Here is a 17,380-nt window from a genome sequence, read left to right on the forward strand (position 1 = left end):
TTTAGGAACAATTTTGAGGCATAAATGGCCCAGAACCAATTGGTTCCCTAAGATCCAATCAAAACGTGCTTGTGGAAGAATGACTATCTTCAAGTGGTCATACCTATCTTTTAAGTTATTCCACAACATAAAAGAGGATCTTGAACAGTGAGATATTCCAATTTCAAGCCCTCATCAGGGGACGGAAGAATATCATCGCTTTGGCACAATCTTAATTTGATGCCTGATTTTTATCTTTGATTGTGTTTGCTAGACCTATCACATCTGATAAATTTTACCATCAAGCACCCAAGACGAGCTTTTTCCTGGTATACATGTATTTAAATGATACAAAGTAAATGAATTAATAAAAAAAGGTAATACCTAATTCAATTGTCCAAAAGGAATTGCTTGGCCTATTAATCCATAGCACCACAAAAGCACACAGATAGTGCAAATCCAAACTTCCTCTCTTCTCCAGTAAAGCATACAATAGGTGACCCCTCCAATTTCCCATAGATGGGAGTGATTAAAACAGATACCACAAACATGATTTTAACATAGTGAAAGATTATGAAATAAAATGCTTATCTTGCACCCGTGCAGCTCCAAGAACTGCAATTAAAATACAAAAAACAAACTCAAAATGACAGAGTCTCGTGTTGATAACGTGTTATAAAATAATATTAAAAGTACACGATACAATAGATAGAGCCAAAGAAGCTGTGAGGAAGGGGGGGGGGGGGGGGGAGGAGATTTTACTACCCTTTCAATTGATGTATCCAAATAAACTGAATTTACTTCCTATTTATAGAAGAAAGGAAGTTGCTGCGAGGCTTTTCAGAAGCTGTTGGGAAGCTGCCTGCTTGAGCTACTTGTAAGTTGTTTGCTTGATTGTAAGTTTATCCAGTTGACTGTGAATTTGAATGGATATCCATAATACAGTGTATTTATAACAATATTCACTTTTAATCCGTCAAAGAAGATACAGTTCCCAAAACCAGTTCCTGAAAAAAGGTTCTCATTCTAGTTTTGAATTTTATGAGAATTTCTTTCTTTGTGTAACAAATATACTGTGGTACCCCAAATTACAAAGGGCATTTTGGACAAAAACAAAAAAGAATGAATGAGAGAAAAAAAAAAGTTAGAATGGATAGCTCGCGGGTGGGATTGACGGGATAGATCACTATTGCAGAAAGAGGTAGAACCGGGGGATGAATTATGACTATAAAGGTCCTCGCCCTCTTAGACAGATGATTCTAAAGATTCAATCTCAAAGCGGCACTAAAGATTAAGCAGAAGAGATAAGGCAAAGTGGGCCCAAAGCCCCATAATTTGGGAACACCATGAAAAGGTTTAAAGTTGGCTGTTTATGAAGCTTTTCAACGTGAGAAACTAATTGGGAAAGTCAGTAGTGGGGTGCGCAATGCACATATGTCCACTTGTAATTTGTTTTATTGAGTATGAAAATGATTCATTTCCTCTACTACATAGATATTTCTGAAAACCCGAATAAAAAGAAATGAAAGCATTTCTGAATCATTCATTAGTATTCTTTAAGCCAAATAACATTGTTTCAAGAAACAGGAAACCAAACAACTACTAATAGAATGACCACCATCTTTTTATTACAATATCAATAGTATATCAGAAACTTATAAACCCAAATAATCACTGGCGTGCATAAGATTTTGTGTAAGTGGTGTATGTTTTTAAAGAAATGCAAATGTAACAAAAGCAATCTCTATGACAATATCATATTAAAAAGCACATGTAACATCCCGATTCCTTATTTTGAGTAGTTGAATCTCGTTCAATAATTTGAGAGTTCGTAAAGATTCATGTAATATTTTGGGACTTGTTGGAATGGTTCCAGCTTGAGATCCAAAGGCCTCGGGTGAGATTTTGAGCAAGAAAACCCAGATTTGAACATTGTAGTTTCTTTTTTTCTTTTTGCTGATGCAGATTATGCATCAGGGCACATCACGATTCCGTAGCATGGGTCCTTAAGGCTTCGTAGTCACAAGCCATATGTCGCAATCGCGTGGGAGCTTTTAGATATGCTCCGCTATAGCAGTAGTTCTGGTCGTGAACGTGAAGAAGATCACCTAGGGATATAAAATTGGACAGAAAATGGGATTTGAGTTTATCTCACCATTTTTGAGTATTAGGTGGTTGGAATAAGGCGACTCAAGAGGAGATTTTCATCCACAAACGTTGGGTGAGTGTTATGAACACTGAATGTGTATATGTTGAATTTTGACGAATTGTTACACTCAAATCGCGGATTAAAGAAGTCAAATAGAGAAATTCTGACCAAAACTTAAAGAGTATGTAAATTGGAAATTTGAGCATCGAATTGAAGATCGGATTAGAAATTCAATTATAGAGTTGGACTTGTATGGTTATATGTAACTCGGGAACATAATTGACATAATTGTTTTGGGTTTTGACCACAGGGCTCAGATTGACTTTTTGGGTTGACTTTGACTTTGACCTAGTCTAAAATACGAAATTGACATCAATTCGTCTAACCTCGTAAGATATTCTTTTAAATAGTTCAAGCTTGTGTGGTTGATTTGGAGCCCGGGAAAGCGGTTGGAGAAGGTTAAAGCGCATGGAGGTTAGTTAGTGCTTTGACTTGATCAATGAGAAAAAAATAATTAAATTTATATTATTTTACATATGCTATGTATATGGGTGGTATCGTATATATGAGGAGACGAGAATATGTGCAGATACTAGCGTTATAAATTCTATATATGAGGTATGGGTGTTCATGGTTCGATTTGGGTGTGTTATCCTCTAAAAGAAAATCAAACCAATAAAGTCAGTTTAAATATTGGAACCAAAGCAAAATACAGTCGATTTTTCATCGCTTCGGTGATTGTCACTTTTGTCGTGCCTTTTTATGTTAATTTAGTTTTTGTCAATTATTTAAAAAAATATATATGACAATATACTGTAAAAGCATATTTTAGATTAACTATATTCCAACATGACACTATAATAAATCAATTACTCTTTAAGAAAAGAAGGAACTATATATGTAATCAAGTTATAGATGTAATTTCTTTGAGAAAATCGTATGCATTGTTCAAAAATTTAATCATTTCCAAGGAACTCAATAATTTTTTTGCAATGATTCTTTTGCGGAAAAAAATAAAGAGTTATCATTTACCAAGGTATCTCGATAATAATTGAATTAAACAATGACAATAATTAAAGGACACAAATACAAGTTACTTTAAACATGAAATAGATTCTTGGAATTACTAAAATAAAAACTACAAAACTTTGTTGGTTTTAAAATGAAAAATAAATAATAAAAAAAAGTCAGTTTTTTTGTTCAATTTGGTTTAGTTTTTCAGTGTGGTTCGATGTTTTCACCCTTATACGGGCTATAGGTTGTTGTAAACATAAATGTCTTATGTGTTTTTTCTGCGTCATGACTACTTTGAGCATTCCGTCATGCCAGAATAATGTTATAAGCATCATATTTTATGCCAGGTTAACATTATGGGCTATGTGCATGTCGGATTTCATGTTTAGCCGATAGTCATGCACTGTTCTCATGCTTTATAATTACATACCTAGTTTATCACATAGTTGTAGTTATAACACATGAAATATCTGTGTGGCGTGTGGATATGAATATGTCCCTCATGAGTCATAGTATCACCCGGGTCACTCGGGATGTGTACATGTAAGATTGTTAGCATTGGGAGCACCGATGTCGAGTAAAATTAAGTCTTTATCATACATATCTGATTTCTAACTCGTGAATATTTGGTTGTTTGAATGTCTAGAAAGTGAAAACAAGTTTTTTTGTGCTTTTCAAATTTCAAATAAAACTTCATGTTGTATTTGGAATTTTCATGGACAAATGTTGATTTTCAAATAAAGTGAAAACGTTTTTCGAAAAAAAAAATGAAAAATTTTCATGGCCAGACGGGTCGTAGGAGTGTGTTTGGTACGAAGGAAAAATATTTTCTTAAAAAAGAAGCGATTTTTTTAATTATTTGGTTATGTTAGGTAACTAAATATTATTTCGAAGACATTTATATAAAAGTTAGGTAAACACTATAGAGGCGGAAGTAGAGAGTAGGACTGTGGGGACTAGGCTATGGGGGGTTGGGTGGGACTAAGTGTGTTATAGGATGGGGAAGAATGAAATACCACTTAACTTACATAAGTTAGTTTTTTCTTCTTTCATTCATTAGGAAAGTGTCTTATTTTCCTCAAATACAAACACACCCTAAAGCAACACCAGAGCCCAAAATTATCACAAATAGGCCCAACACATCAGCCTCCCACAACTTCACAACCCAACAACTCTAAAACCCTAAGTTTCACAAGCCCACACTCCCTCACTATATATACCCCCAAAACCCTAAAAACCATCTTCTTCAGCGCCTCCCCACATTGCAAGAGGACTCTCACAAACCCACCACCAGGCAAAAATGAAGTACAATCCAAGAGTATCCTCTTCTCGCCGTAAGAGCCGTAAGGCTCATTTCACAGCCCCATCAAGTCTCCGTCGTATCTTAATGAGCGCACCTTTATCCAGCGAACTCCGTACCAAATACAACGTGCGCTCAATGCCTGTACGCAAAGATGACGAGGTTCAGGTTGTACGCGGGACATACAAAGGACGTGAGGGTAAAGTTGTCCAAGTTTATCGTAAGAAATGGGTTATTCATATTGAAAGGATTACACGTGAGAAAGTTAATGGATCTACTGTTAATGTCGGTATTCATCCTTCGAAAGTTGTTGTTACTAAGTTGAGACTTGATAAGGATAGGAAATCGCTAATTGATCGTAAGGCCAAAGGACGTGCTAATGCTGATAAAGACAAGGGGACTAAGTTTACTGCTGATGATATTATGCAGACCGTTGATTGATTTTTCTCTGGTATTTTGTTGTTTTAGTTAAAGAGGATTTTATTATCAGTGCGTTTCGGTTAATTCTAGTGTTTTGTCGAGACATTTGGATTTTGTTCGAGTTTATGTTTTTTTTTTTTGGTTAAATCAATGATGATGATACTTTTGTCGGTTAAATTCTTATGTTAGCTATTTCATGTGACTGTAAAGGTAATTATAGCTTAGTTTGTGGTCTTTATATTCTGTGGTTTGGCACTGATGCATCTAACTTTAGTGCTTAAAAGGTAAATTGTTGTATAGCAAAGAACTAAGATTATAGAGGATTTCACATACCATAAGTTTGGAGGATTTAGCATCGTTTTGAAGTGGATTTCTAAATCTTTGACCCTATAGAAAATATTGTATGACCACCATCCACATTAACTTTTAACATTACTTTTGAGAACCGTCTATAAGTCAAGCTTTGGTGAAATTATGTTAAAATTGGTTTGTACACATCCCATTGCTCAGAATTGCTTGTTAAAGTGTGCTGTGTGAGGCTTCTCAGTTTTCTGTTCACTGAACCTAGGGTTTTATTTTTCTTGTGAGCCCTCAACCATGTTTTGCTTGAAGAATAGGCATATTACTGATGAATGTGATTGATGGGAGTGAAGGAGCATTAGAAAGAGGTGTAAATTAGAGGGACCAGTACTGTATCTGTGATATTGCATTAGTCATCCCTTTTTTGGTCGATGATGATGATACTTCGGAATCTTAAAATTTTCAGTAAATTCTTATGTTAGCTACTTTGTGCGACTGTTGCTGGTAACTATAGCTTAACTTGTGCCTTGTATATGCTGTGGTTTGGTACTCATGAATGAGGTTGTTAAGCTAAGTGTCTTACTTTGATGTATTTTACACAATAAGTGTGTTTTTTTAGAGTTTGTCTTGATTTGTGTAGTAAAGAAATGAGATTGTAGAGTATTCACAGCATGAATTTGGATCATTTGATATCCTTTGAAGTGGCTTTTGACTACTATCCACATGAACTTTTATTATTAATTTTGAGAACCGTAAGGCAAGCTTTAGTGAAATTATGTTAAAATTGGATGCAAGCATAGTGAACACATTGTATGACTACCATCCACATGAGCTTTTATTATTAATTTTGAGAACCACAAGGCAAGCTTTAGTGAAATTATGTTAAAATTGGTTGCAAGCATAGTGTACATCTGTATTTTGCACTTCGCATTGCGTAGAACTGCATTGTGCTGTTTATTTTTGTGATGCTTCTCATTCTCCTGTTCACTCAACCTAGTGTTTCATTTTTCTTTTGAGCCCTCGACCATGTTGTGCTTGAAGAATAGGCATATTACTGATGCATGATTGTTGGGGGTGGTAGGAGGAAAGGAGCTCAAGAAATAGGTTTAGAGCCCGTAACAGCTTATAAGCTGTTTTCAGCTTTTTTGAGTGTTTGGCTGGCTAGCTTAAAGCCATTTTGTGTTTAAAATAAGCCCCCCCCAAAAAATAAGTTGGGCTACCCCAATTTTTTTTTTTTTTGGCTTATAAGCTGTTTTCAGCTGCTTTTTTTAAGCCCATCCATACAGGCTCTTAAATTAGAGAGACTAGTTTTGTAACCTCTTCCCTTCATAGTTTACATCCTATATTTGCAGCAACAAGTTCCCTTCTGTCATTCTTCTGTTTCTATGAAATAGCATTATTCATCCTCCTTTTGTCATTCTTTAGTAGTAGTTGATTAAGCCTTAGGTCTAATGGACTTTTACATATCAGAGGTTTGAGCTAGGTTGTCTTAGAAGCATATGGGTTTAGAGATTGTCTTAAAAGGTTAACTAGTGTGTAGTACAGACATGAGATTAGAGTATTCACTTAGCGTAAATGTGGTGGATTTGATATCGTTTGAAATGGCTCTCTTGAGTTATTGACCCTATAGGCTATATGACTACTAGTGACATGAACTTGTGTTGTTAAGTTTGGGAATCTACGGATCAAGCTTTAGTGAAATTATGCTAGGTTGCTTGCTAGTTGCAACAATTGAACATCTTTATCGTACAGTTCCTAGTGGTAGAATTGCTTATTTTGAGTGGTAGGAGGAAAGGAGATATGAGGAAGAGGTGTAAATTTGAGGGACTAGTACTGTTAATTTCCCTTGTTCGCTACTTCTTCTGTCTATGAAATAGCATTAGTCAGGGTTTTGTTTTATCATTCTGTTTTGGCTGATTAAGTCTTTCTTCTGATGGACTTACATATAATAGGAGTGTTTGTTCTATAAGCTACTCTATTTTTAGTCCAAGTAGTTTATTACCACTTAGCCATTTGCACACCCTTTAAGAAAATATCAACTCCTAGATAAAGATAGGTAATTTGACTAAATTACCCTTAATTAAATAGGCATTGAGATTTGATCATATAACACTTACTAATGCCAAATATGAAAAAACAAGGTTCTTTCTTGATTTGGATTCTTTTTTTGATCTAAGAAAAAAAGGCTCAGTGGACTCTTTTTTTGATCCGGAGGGAGTATCCTGTAGCTGTATTCATTACTCCCTCCGTCCCACAGTACTTGTCCATTTTCTCCTTTACACGTCCTTTAAGAAATCATATAAATAAAAGTGTACTTTTACAGTATTTTTCGTATCTCTCGAATAAATTGCACTCTAATCAATATTGATTACTTTTAAAAAAAATTTAATGTTAAAGGTCAAAATATGAAAATTTTAATTAACTTTATCTTGTTTTTACAAATGGACAAGTATTTTGGGACGGATATTTTTAGTAATGTGGATAACTAATATGGGACGGAGGGAGTATTTATCTTAATACATTCCAGTTTTATGCATTTTGCCCTTGTCTTTTAGCTTAGTTGTAGTATCCTGTTTACTACTACCAGTTTTCTGCACTAGTTATACTCGTAGGCCTTTCTTGAGAGGCTAACGGGGTTGTTAATGTCTATGTGCTGTACCTAGGTGCTGCTCTTTTGAGTGCTATATCCAAAAGTAATTTCTCAACTATTTTTTGCGTGGTCGGTGCTTGTTTAGCCCCAGTTGTCATGAAAAGTCTCAGTGACCAGTTCAATTTACTATGTAACAACTTAAAAATATTTACGTAATTCATCTTCAAATGTATGGTTGAAAGGTGGTTTTAATCTTCTGTTCCCTTTGCCCAGTGATTGTCATTTTCTAGTTATATATAGCCTTTCTAGGGGATGGGTGCGAGGCAGAGTTTAATGCGCCTCGACAAAGCTTCGTTTTAGCTTTTGGCTTTAGTAAATGTTTCTTTTGTTTAATTGAATTTCAAACTGTAAATTGCTCAATTTGTTCTTGGTTACGTACCGGTGTCAATACCTGTACATTTAGTTATCAGTCCAAGAAAATTGTTTTTGAACAGTAATCTGACAATGACCCTCCACTGTTTGAAAGTGCATATTTCTCAATGTGTCTGCCAAAATGCTTTAGAGGATAAACGAAGAGAGTTTTGGAGTTTGGCCAACATCGTCTAATTTTTATCTTCCTTTTCCTTTCCTGCAAGTCGCATGTCTTAACTCTTAAAACCTCCGGTTCTCTTTCCCTTCCACAATGAGGCCATGGGAGGGAAATTACTCTGCAGAAGATCACGGGAGTTTGGCAAGTAGAGGGGGCAGGGTAACATGCATAGGTTAGGGGAAAGCTATGGATGTCTTCCCTCTACATTTTTTTTTTTTGGTTAAAATGAAGTATCAATTGTAGATCGAAAAAGTGCTAAATGAATTTTGCCCTTGCCAAATATGTAATAAGTATTTTAATGGAAATGACGTTTAAGAAATTATTCTTTCTTACTAGGGTTAAGGATCATCATTTCGGGAGAAATGTGGGATTATTTAACATTAGGTTGGAAATTTGATTTTGGTTAAGCAATTCTAGAATTATTTATACTGCAATTTTGATATATTTCTTATATCATATCCCATGTGTGTAGAGTTTTGGATTCAAAGGATTCAAGCTCAGCTATGGCAACAAGCATGAACTCAATGAAGAAGAAAGGAAAAATCTACGAGGGAAATCAATGTTGACTTGGACTTGGACTACATAACATCAGGCAAATTAAAGTTTGGGCCTCTATTAGCTGATTCAACAAATGCAGCCCAACATGACACAAATTCAGATTAGTACGACAAGAAATACACAGCTGTACATAGAAAGGAATATTTTGATGATTAAATTTGTTATGATGTAAGCAATAGGAAGAGCACAAGTGTACAAATTAGTTTATTTTTCTATTTATTTTTCTCAGATTATACTTGTACGAATAGAACAACAACTGTACATATTATTCATTCAATATAGAGAAAATTTTCAATTCTTCCTCTCCAAGTAAAGTTTCTACATGGTATCAGAGCACGAGGATTTTCTCCATAGCTCTTCTACTTAATCTGTTTTCTTTTTCACTCAATATCCTTCAGCCATGCCTCAAACTGATTCTTCCACTGGTGCTGGAGGCAGTAACAATGCCATTAATTCCAGCAGTCCCTTTTATCTTCATGCTTCTGATGCACCAGGTATGGTGCTGGTCAATACCTCTTTCAATGGAAGAGGATATCCTAGATGGAGAAGGTCCATCCTCATCTCTCTCTCAGCTAAGAATAAGCTGGGGTTTATAGATGGCACCTGTCTTGCTCCAGTTTCCACTGATCCAACTTTTCAGATCTGGAACAGATGCAATGACATGGTCACATCTTGGTTGCTGAATTCTCTCTCTAAGGACATAGCTGATAGTGTTCTTTACTCCAAAACAGCAAAAGATCTCTAGACAGGCCTTGAACAAAGGTTTGGTCAGCCCAATGGGGCAAAACTTTATCATCTGCAAAAAGAATTAGCAGCTTTAGTGCAAGGAAAAAATGATATTGCAAGATATTTTACTAAAATAAAATGTTTATGGGATGAACTAGATGCTCTTAATATTAATGCCTTATGCAACTGTGTATGCACTTGTGAAGGAAAAACTAAGATGGTGCAGTTCAAGGAGAATGAAAGACTCATTCAATTTCTAATGGAATTGAATGACACCTATTCTCATGCTAGGAGCAATATTCTCATGATAAATCCTCTTCCAAGTGTCAATTCTGCATACTCTCTTTTGCTACAGGATGAGAATCAAAGGGAGATTCACCATCCTCAATTTCCAGGAGATGGTTCATCTTTCCTTGTTGGTAGCAATACAACTGGAAACTATTTCAATAAGCACAGATCTGGGAATCCTAAGGGAAATGAACCATTTAAGGGAAAGAAATTTTGCACCTATTGCAAATTGACTAATCATAACATTGATAAATATTATAGGCTCATAGGTTACCCACCAGATTTCAAGTTCACTAAGCCTAAAAAGTTTCAAGGAAATGTGAAAGTCAACTCTGCTGTTTCTGTGGACAACCAGGAAGGTTCTCAAGCTGCTGTAAGTGAAGGAGGACATTTTGCTCAACAACTTTCACCACAACAATAGACTCAGTTGGTGCAAATGTTGAGTCAACTCCAGGATGGACAGACAGGAAATTCTGCAGTCACAACAAACTCAGCTGCTGGTATAATTTTTGAACACTCAGACTCATGTTATTCAGTGAATAATTCTAACTCTGATTCCTGGATCATAGATTCAGGAGCAACATAGCACATGTGTTTTAATCCTAACTCATTTCTTTCTATTTCTAAATTACCTAAACCAGTTCTTGTGAAATTACCTAATTATTATAAGGTCATAGTTACTCATGCAGGTAGCATTTCTTTAGTTCAGGTCTTGTCTTAAACAATGTTCTACACATTCCATCCTTCAAGTATAATCTACTCTCTGTGCATAAACTCTGTAAAACTTTCAAATGTGCCATCACATTTATAGAAACTGGATGTATTTTGCAGGGCCCCCTCCACAAGTTTTTGGTGAAGTCAATCAAGGTCTCTACACTTTGAAGTCTACTCCACTCCAGCCTAAGAGTCTACCTAAAGATTTAGTAATTTCATTACCTAAGAGTTATGTTTCTAGCTCAGTTTCAACTTCTGTTTCTGTTCCTATTTCAATTAAAACACCTTATGATGTAATGTTATGGCATGTAAGGTTGGGGTATATGCCTTTTAATGCAATGAAACATATCAGTTCTATCTTTTTTTCTTCATCTAATGAATGTTCTTGTACTGTCTACCCATTAGCTAGGCAATCCAGACTCCCATTTCCCATTAGTAACATCAAAACAAAGAGCATTTAATTCACATTGACACTTGGGGTCCCTTCAACACTCTTACTCACAATGGTTATAAGTACTTCTTGACTATAGTTGATGATTTTAGTAGGGGAACCTGGACTTATCTCTTAACAACCAAAAGTAATGCTTTTCGAGTTCTCAAATATTTCTTATTTATGGTTGAGAGGCAGTTCAATGCAAAAGTTAAAACTATCAGATCCGATAATGCTTTAGAATTAGGTAAAAGTTCATCCACTTCTCAGTTTCTACAGTCACAAGGTATAATTAATCAAACATCTTGTGTGGGGACATCACAACAAAATGGTATACTAGAAAGGAAGCATAGACATTTGCTAGAAATTGCTAGGGCCCTAATGTTTCAGTCTAAAGTTCCTGTTTGTTATTGGGGGGAATGCATTTTGACTGCCACTTTTATTATTAAAATTTTTCCTTCTAGAGTTCTCAATGGTCAAACTCCTTATGAAATGCTCTTTCATCAGTCACAACCCTACCACACTCTTAGAAGTTTTGGGTGTTTATGCTATGCATCCACTTTGCCACATCACAGAGATAAATTTAAGCCTAGGGCAATTTCATGTATTTTTTTAGGCTATCCTACTGGGCAGAAAGGGTACAAAGTCTTGGATTTAGCTTCTAAGAAATTTTTTACCTCCAGAGATGTCCACTTTCATGAGCAAATATTCCCTTTTGTTTCATTTCCTTCTAACATCCTGACTTCTATTTTTCCACCTATTCACTCTATTTTTCCTGATCATCCTGAGGATGATGCCATTATTTTTTCATCTCCACCCATTCTGTCCACTCCAACTTCTACACCTTCCTCACCATCCAGTTCTTCACCATCTAGTTCAACTAACCCATCTCCTTCCCCTACTATGCATACCAATTCCAGTTCTTCCACACAACCACCTCCTCCTCTTCTTATATCTTCTTCTACTCAACCCTCAATTCCTGTTAGACAATCATCTAGAGTTAACAAAGAAGCTCTTCCTAGTCATTTACATGATTTTATATGCAACAGTGTTTTTCTCACTGACCTCACTACTACATGTCTATCCAGTCCATCCTCTCCACCTACTATACCTTTCACTACTCTTTCTACTACCAACCAAGCATTTATTACCTCTCTTTCCATCATCACTGAGCCTACTCACTATTCATAAGCATGTGCTCATGAAGGTTGGAAAAAGGCCATGAATTCCGAAATTGCAGCTTTGGAGGCAAATCACGCTTGGGATGTGGTCATTTTTTCCCCTGGACACAAGGCTTTGCCCTGCAAATGGGTATATAAAGTTAAACAGCGTGCTGATGATTTAATTGAAAGGCTAAAAGTTAGGTTGGTTGTTAGAGGCGATATTCAAAGAGAAGGAGTGGATTATAACGAGACATTTTCCCCTGTTGTGAAAATGACCACAATCAGGTGTCTCTTGACTATTGCAGCTAAAAAGAATTGGGATGTTTCTCAATTTGATGTCAGCAATGCGTTTTTACATGGTGAACTGCTAGAGGAGGTATACATGAGGTTCCCTGTAGGTCTCACACCTCCTAGTCCTAATCATGTTTGTCGATTCAGAAATCTCTCTATGGTCTAAAGCAAGCATCGAGGCAGTGGTATGCCCGGTTTGCTGGTGCACTTAGCTTCAAGGGATTTTGTTCCTCTTTAAATGACTATTCCCTATTTTTTAAGTGTTCAGGTCCTAATGTCACTATTATTGCAGTTTATGTCGATGACATCTTGATCACTAGTAATGATCCAGTTGCAATTTTAGACTTAAAATCTTTTCTTCACTCTGAGTTTAAAATCAAGGACCTTGGACACTTTCATTACTTTCTGGGAATGGAAATTATAAGGGAACTAACAGGATTCATCATTACACAAAGAAAATTCACATTGGACTTACTCGAGGAATTTGATTGTGCTGTTCTTCCTAAGGTCTCTTCTCCACTTGATCCTCAACTCAAGATAACTGTAGATGGGGGTACTCTTCTGGCAAATCCCACTGTTTATCGATGCTTAGTTGGTAAATTGAACTATTTGACTCACACAAGGCCGGATCTTTCATTCACTATCCTGATTTTGAGCCAGTATATGCAAAGTCCTTGTGTTGGTCATTTTTCTGCTGCTCTTCGAGTTCTTCAGTACCTTTGAAACAATCCTCAACAAGGTCTCTTTCTCAACTCACCTACTTCTTTTTCTCTTTTGGCCTTCTGTGATGCCGATTGGGGATCTTGCAAGGACTCACTGTTATACCCCTTTTTAACCAAGGTCAAAATGGTTTACAACATTCCGGTAATTCCGGGGTTAATTAAAATTAAGGAGTTGCCACCTAATTATTATGGTGAATTAGGACACCTAAATTTCATTAAAGTAATTGTCTAAAGTTAACTCCGTCTAAGGTCTACTAAACTTAAAGATTCTAGATAAGAGTTCAATTAATCTTAAGGGAAGGTGTTAAACATCCTTTAAGATCCATTAACAATGATTAACTGACTGGACTTAGAGTTAATTAAAAAGGCTAAGATCTTGCGAAAAGGTCTAAATAATTTAAAGTAGTGATTAAAGTTGGTACAATAACATAAATTTGGTCATTGGAAAGTAGCAGTAGTAGACTGGAATCAAATAGTGAACTAAAGGAAATTGAATTTGTAAGGTCAGCCAAAGAAAATCATTTATAAGGTTCACATTTTTAAGTGGGTCAAAGACATCTATCTGGCAAAAATATAAATATGTTTAAGAAATGAGGTATTGGACGAGAACTAGATGACAAAATGATTTTAGATGAAACTATTTGTATCAATATCATATTGAAAGACCCACGTCTTGCAAAATCACTTCCTCATTTCAAAATGTTGTTGACGACACTTTTCATTTATGAAAATACAAAGCTTTGACATGAAAAAGGTTGTGAAGTACCAAAAAGAACCCAAATTGACTTCACTTAATATACCTGACACAAAATCCTCCAAATTAAAATCTTTGTACAAGTGCCCGGTTCTATATTATAAAAAGTATTCCTCACTGCTGCCTAAAGATGAAAAAAAAAACTCTACATAATACTCCAGCTAGTATCTTATGCTCATTCTGAGTTTAGGGAAGCAGTAAATACATAATCAAAGATAAATGTTAGCCACACCAACACAAGTAAATGAAACAAGCAGAACTAAAATGAGATGATTCAACGGTCCTGTTCGGCTTCTACAGGAGGACAAAATATCCTCTGTAATTGGATGTTTGAGAGACTAGAAAGAATAGTGGATATGCGGACTCCATGCGGTAACAACGTCGTTGAGTCTCAAAGTGAAACTCTTCAGCTCTCTTGTTGGTGCAGTGAACGGGACGTCGGAGCCTTGAACCTACTCTTTCGTTATGAACATATTTGAAACTAGAGTGGGATGAGTTTGAATACCTTTTCCGTGGCTAAAGTTCACCAAAAAAGAAAAGAAAGCTTTGGAAGATGATGAGAGTATTTTCAAGGTGTTAAGTGTTGGTTAAAATTCCTTAAATCAATAATTTTGATGGTGAAACTATGGTAAATCTTAAGTGTCAAAAAAGATGATTTCGGCTGAGAGTTAGAGATGTATTTATAGAAGAAAGATAGGGTTTATGCAATGGAATTTTTTTTAGGCGGGATTTCAAAGTTGGATTTGAATTAGACCCGTGAACGGATCTCTTGTGCTCAGACCTCTGTAAAAGCATTCTTGGATTCTTGTGATATGCTAAGATAGGTGATGGGAAATTTGCACAAAAATGGTATTGATAAAGTCTGTCAATGACTGATGGAGTTCGGATCTAAATCGAAAATGGAATGGGGAGAAGAGGGGTGGATGCGGCTGCTGGCTTTGGAATTAGGTTTAGAGAAAATTGGATAAAAAATATGTATGTGTATTGTTGGGCTGTAGCTGACTAACATTTTGTTGAGCTGCTCTTATGGTTTGGGTTGCTCGTTTGAGCTGATTAAAAAGGGAAATGGGGCTTATAATTAAGATGGACGTGATTTTGGCCAAATGGGTCAACTTCATCAGCTTTGCCAAACTGTCAATAAGATGGCTAACTTTTGTTTAGAAAAATCCATTCTTCTTATATTTCTTTTGGCTTCTAAATTAGATCAAACTATTATTCATAATAATAATAATAGTAGTAGCAGTAGTAGTAGTAGTAGTAGATAATAACTATAATAATAGTAGTAGCTTTTATAATAAAAAAAATGTAATTTTTAAGTTAATAAAAAGGGTAACAATAATAATAATGATAGTAAAAAATAGTAGTGAAATAAGGCAATTTAAAGTGAATTGGAAGAAAGGAGGGTCAAAATTAGGTGTCAACACTCACGACGATCTATAAGTGGTTTCTTCATTAGTTTGGGTGGTGCTCCGATTAATTGGAAATCGAAGAAACAATCTTCCATCTCATTGTCTTCGGCGGAGGCTGAATATCGATCCATGCGCCGTCTAGTTGCAGAACTTGGCTTGGCTTACTCGACTTCTATCAGATCTCTCCATTATACCATCGATACCGGTTCCAATTTTCTCAAACAGCCAAGCGGCTATACACATAGCCCGGAATCCGGTCTTTCACGAACGGACGAAGCACGTAGAACTAGATTGCCACTTTGTCCGACAACAATTTCTATCTGGACTCATCTCTCTCAATTTTGTTTCGTCAAAATCTCAACTTGCCGACTTATTTACCAAACCCTTGTCGGGTCCTTCGCTTGCATCGATTCTTGGCAAGTTGGGCATCTCTTCGTTCCCCTCCAACTTGAGGGGGGATGCTAGAGTTTTGGATTCAAAGGATTCAAGCTCAGCTATGACAACAAGCATGAACTCAATGAAGAAGAAAGGAAAAGAGGAATTTTCAATATCTACGAGGGAAATCAATGTTGACTTGGACTTGGACTACATAACATCAGGCAAATTAAAGTTTGGGCCTCTTTTAGCTGATTCAACAAATGCAGCCCAACATGACACACAAATTCAGACAAAGCCCAATATTACAATTAGCCCATGTCCACAAATAGTACAACAAGAAATACACAACTGTACAAAGGAATATTTTGATGATTAGGTTTGTTATGATGTAAGCAATAGGAAGAGCACAAGTATACAAATTAGTTTATTTTTCTATTTCTTTTTCTCAGATTATACTTGTACAAATAGAACAACAACTATACAGATTATTCATTCAATATAGATAAAATTTCCAATTCTCCCTCTCCAAGTAAAGTTTCTACAATGTGGAAATAATAATTGATGGATTAGCTTATCTCGTGGTAAAAGCATCCAAAGATAAAGATGCCTTTTCCCGAGTTCTACTTTCAAAAGTTATTTAAAAAGATAACCATAAAAAGTCTATTCAATTTCTAGTGAAAATCAAATACATATTTTATGTCATATCATGTACACTTCGTTATTAATGCAAGGACCAAATATCTAAATAAATATGTATCTACTATGTAACTTTATTACTTATTTAATTTTCGTATTAAGAGATATTGGAAGCATTTCGTTTGACACCTCAATTTGGAGGTCCACTTGAAAAAAACTTTGATCTAGTTGAATGTAATCAGCATATCTTCTCTTCTTTGTTCATATTCCAAAAAGATATCGAAACGAATGTAAGACCAAAATATTCGGAAGACTCTTCTGACAAAATAAAAAATATGTAATTGTCAGCAAAGTTGTTGTTGTTGTTTTTTTTTTTTGTTTTCAAATCCAAAAAGCTCTTCTTACTTAGAATGGGTTGTCCATTCATCATTAGATAAAGGAGGTAAAATTCCCGTTTTTACAATTTACAATAAGCGGTTCAAATCATTTTATCAATATGAGAATCTATTCAATATGAGAATCCTATATCGAAAAATATTTATTTTGAAACCACCTCTATATTAACATAGTGGTAGAAAGAGTACCATGCTATGTCTAGAATTCAAACAGTTTGTTTAACCATTCGAATGACACCTCAATTTGGAGTTCCACTTGAAGAAGCAGGGGGCGCTGTGGTCGCCAAATATTATACTGGTACTTGGACATATGCAATTTCCTTTCGGGAAAAAAAGAAAAAAAAGAAAATGGCTCATTCCACAAAATAAAAGCTTTTTAACTTATCAAAATATGGCATTTGTTTTAAAATAGATTAAAAAGAGATAGGGCGATCTATGAGATAAAGCATAAATTTGGAGATGGGAATGTTTGTTCAACAACAAATCTCGAAACATGTCAAGTTCATCTAGCACAAAATCTCTTGCAGACCATTACTTATGTTCATCATTTGGTCTTAAAACATTTGGTATGGGTA

At 35.5% G+C, this 17,380-nt stretch overlaps 1 protein-coding gene and 1 long non-coding RNA gene across 3 annotated transcripts; one reads left to right on the plus strand and one right to left on the minus strand.

The window, feature by feature from the left end:
* Positions 1-4,368: 4,368 nt before the first annotated feature.
* LOC132623650 (large ribosomal subunit protein uL24z-like) lies at positions 4,369-5,039 on the plus strand. Its single transcript, XM_060338430.1, has one exon. It carries the CDS (start codon positions 4,443-4,445, stop codon positions 4,881-4,883), a length of 441 nt encoding a protein of 146 aa, XP_060194413.1. The 5' UTR covers positions 4,369-4,442; the 3' UTR covers positions 4,884-5,039.
* A 3,890-nt stretch (positions 5,040-8,929) lies between these two features.
* LOC132623651 (uncharacterized) lies at positions 8,930-15,326 on the minus strand. 2 transcript variants are annotated; one of them, XR_009576316.1, is made up of 3 exons: positions 12,987-15,116; positions 12,209-12,358; positions 8,930-9,695 (listed from the first exon to the last, which is right to left on the minus strand). It is a non-coding gene; the product is annotated as an uncharacterized LOC132623651 (long non-coding RNA). The 2 variants fall into 2 exon arrangements; XR_009576315.1 differs by lacking the exon at positions 12,209-12,358 and having other exon boundaries at positions 12,987-15,326.
* Positions 15,327-17,380: the final 2,054 nt, after the last annotated feature.

This window comes from Lycium barbarum, chromosome 12 (assembly GCF_019175385.1).
Source record: "Lycium barbarum isolate Lr01 chromosome 12, ASM1917538v2, whole genome shotgun sequence".
NCBI classification, from domain to species: Eukaryota; Viridiplantae; Streptophyta; class Magnoliopsida; order Solanales; family Solanaceae; genus Lycium; species Lycium barbarum.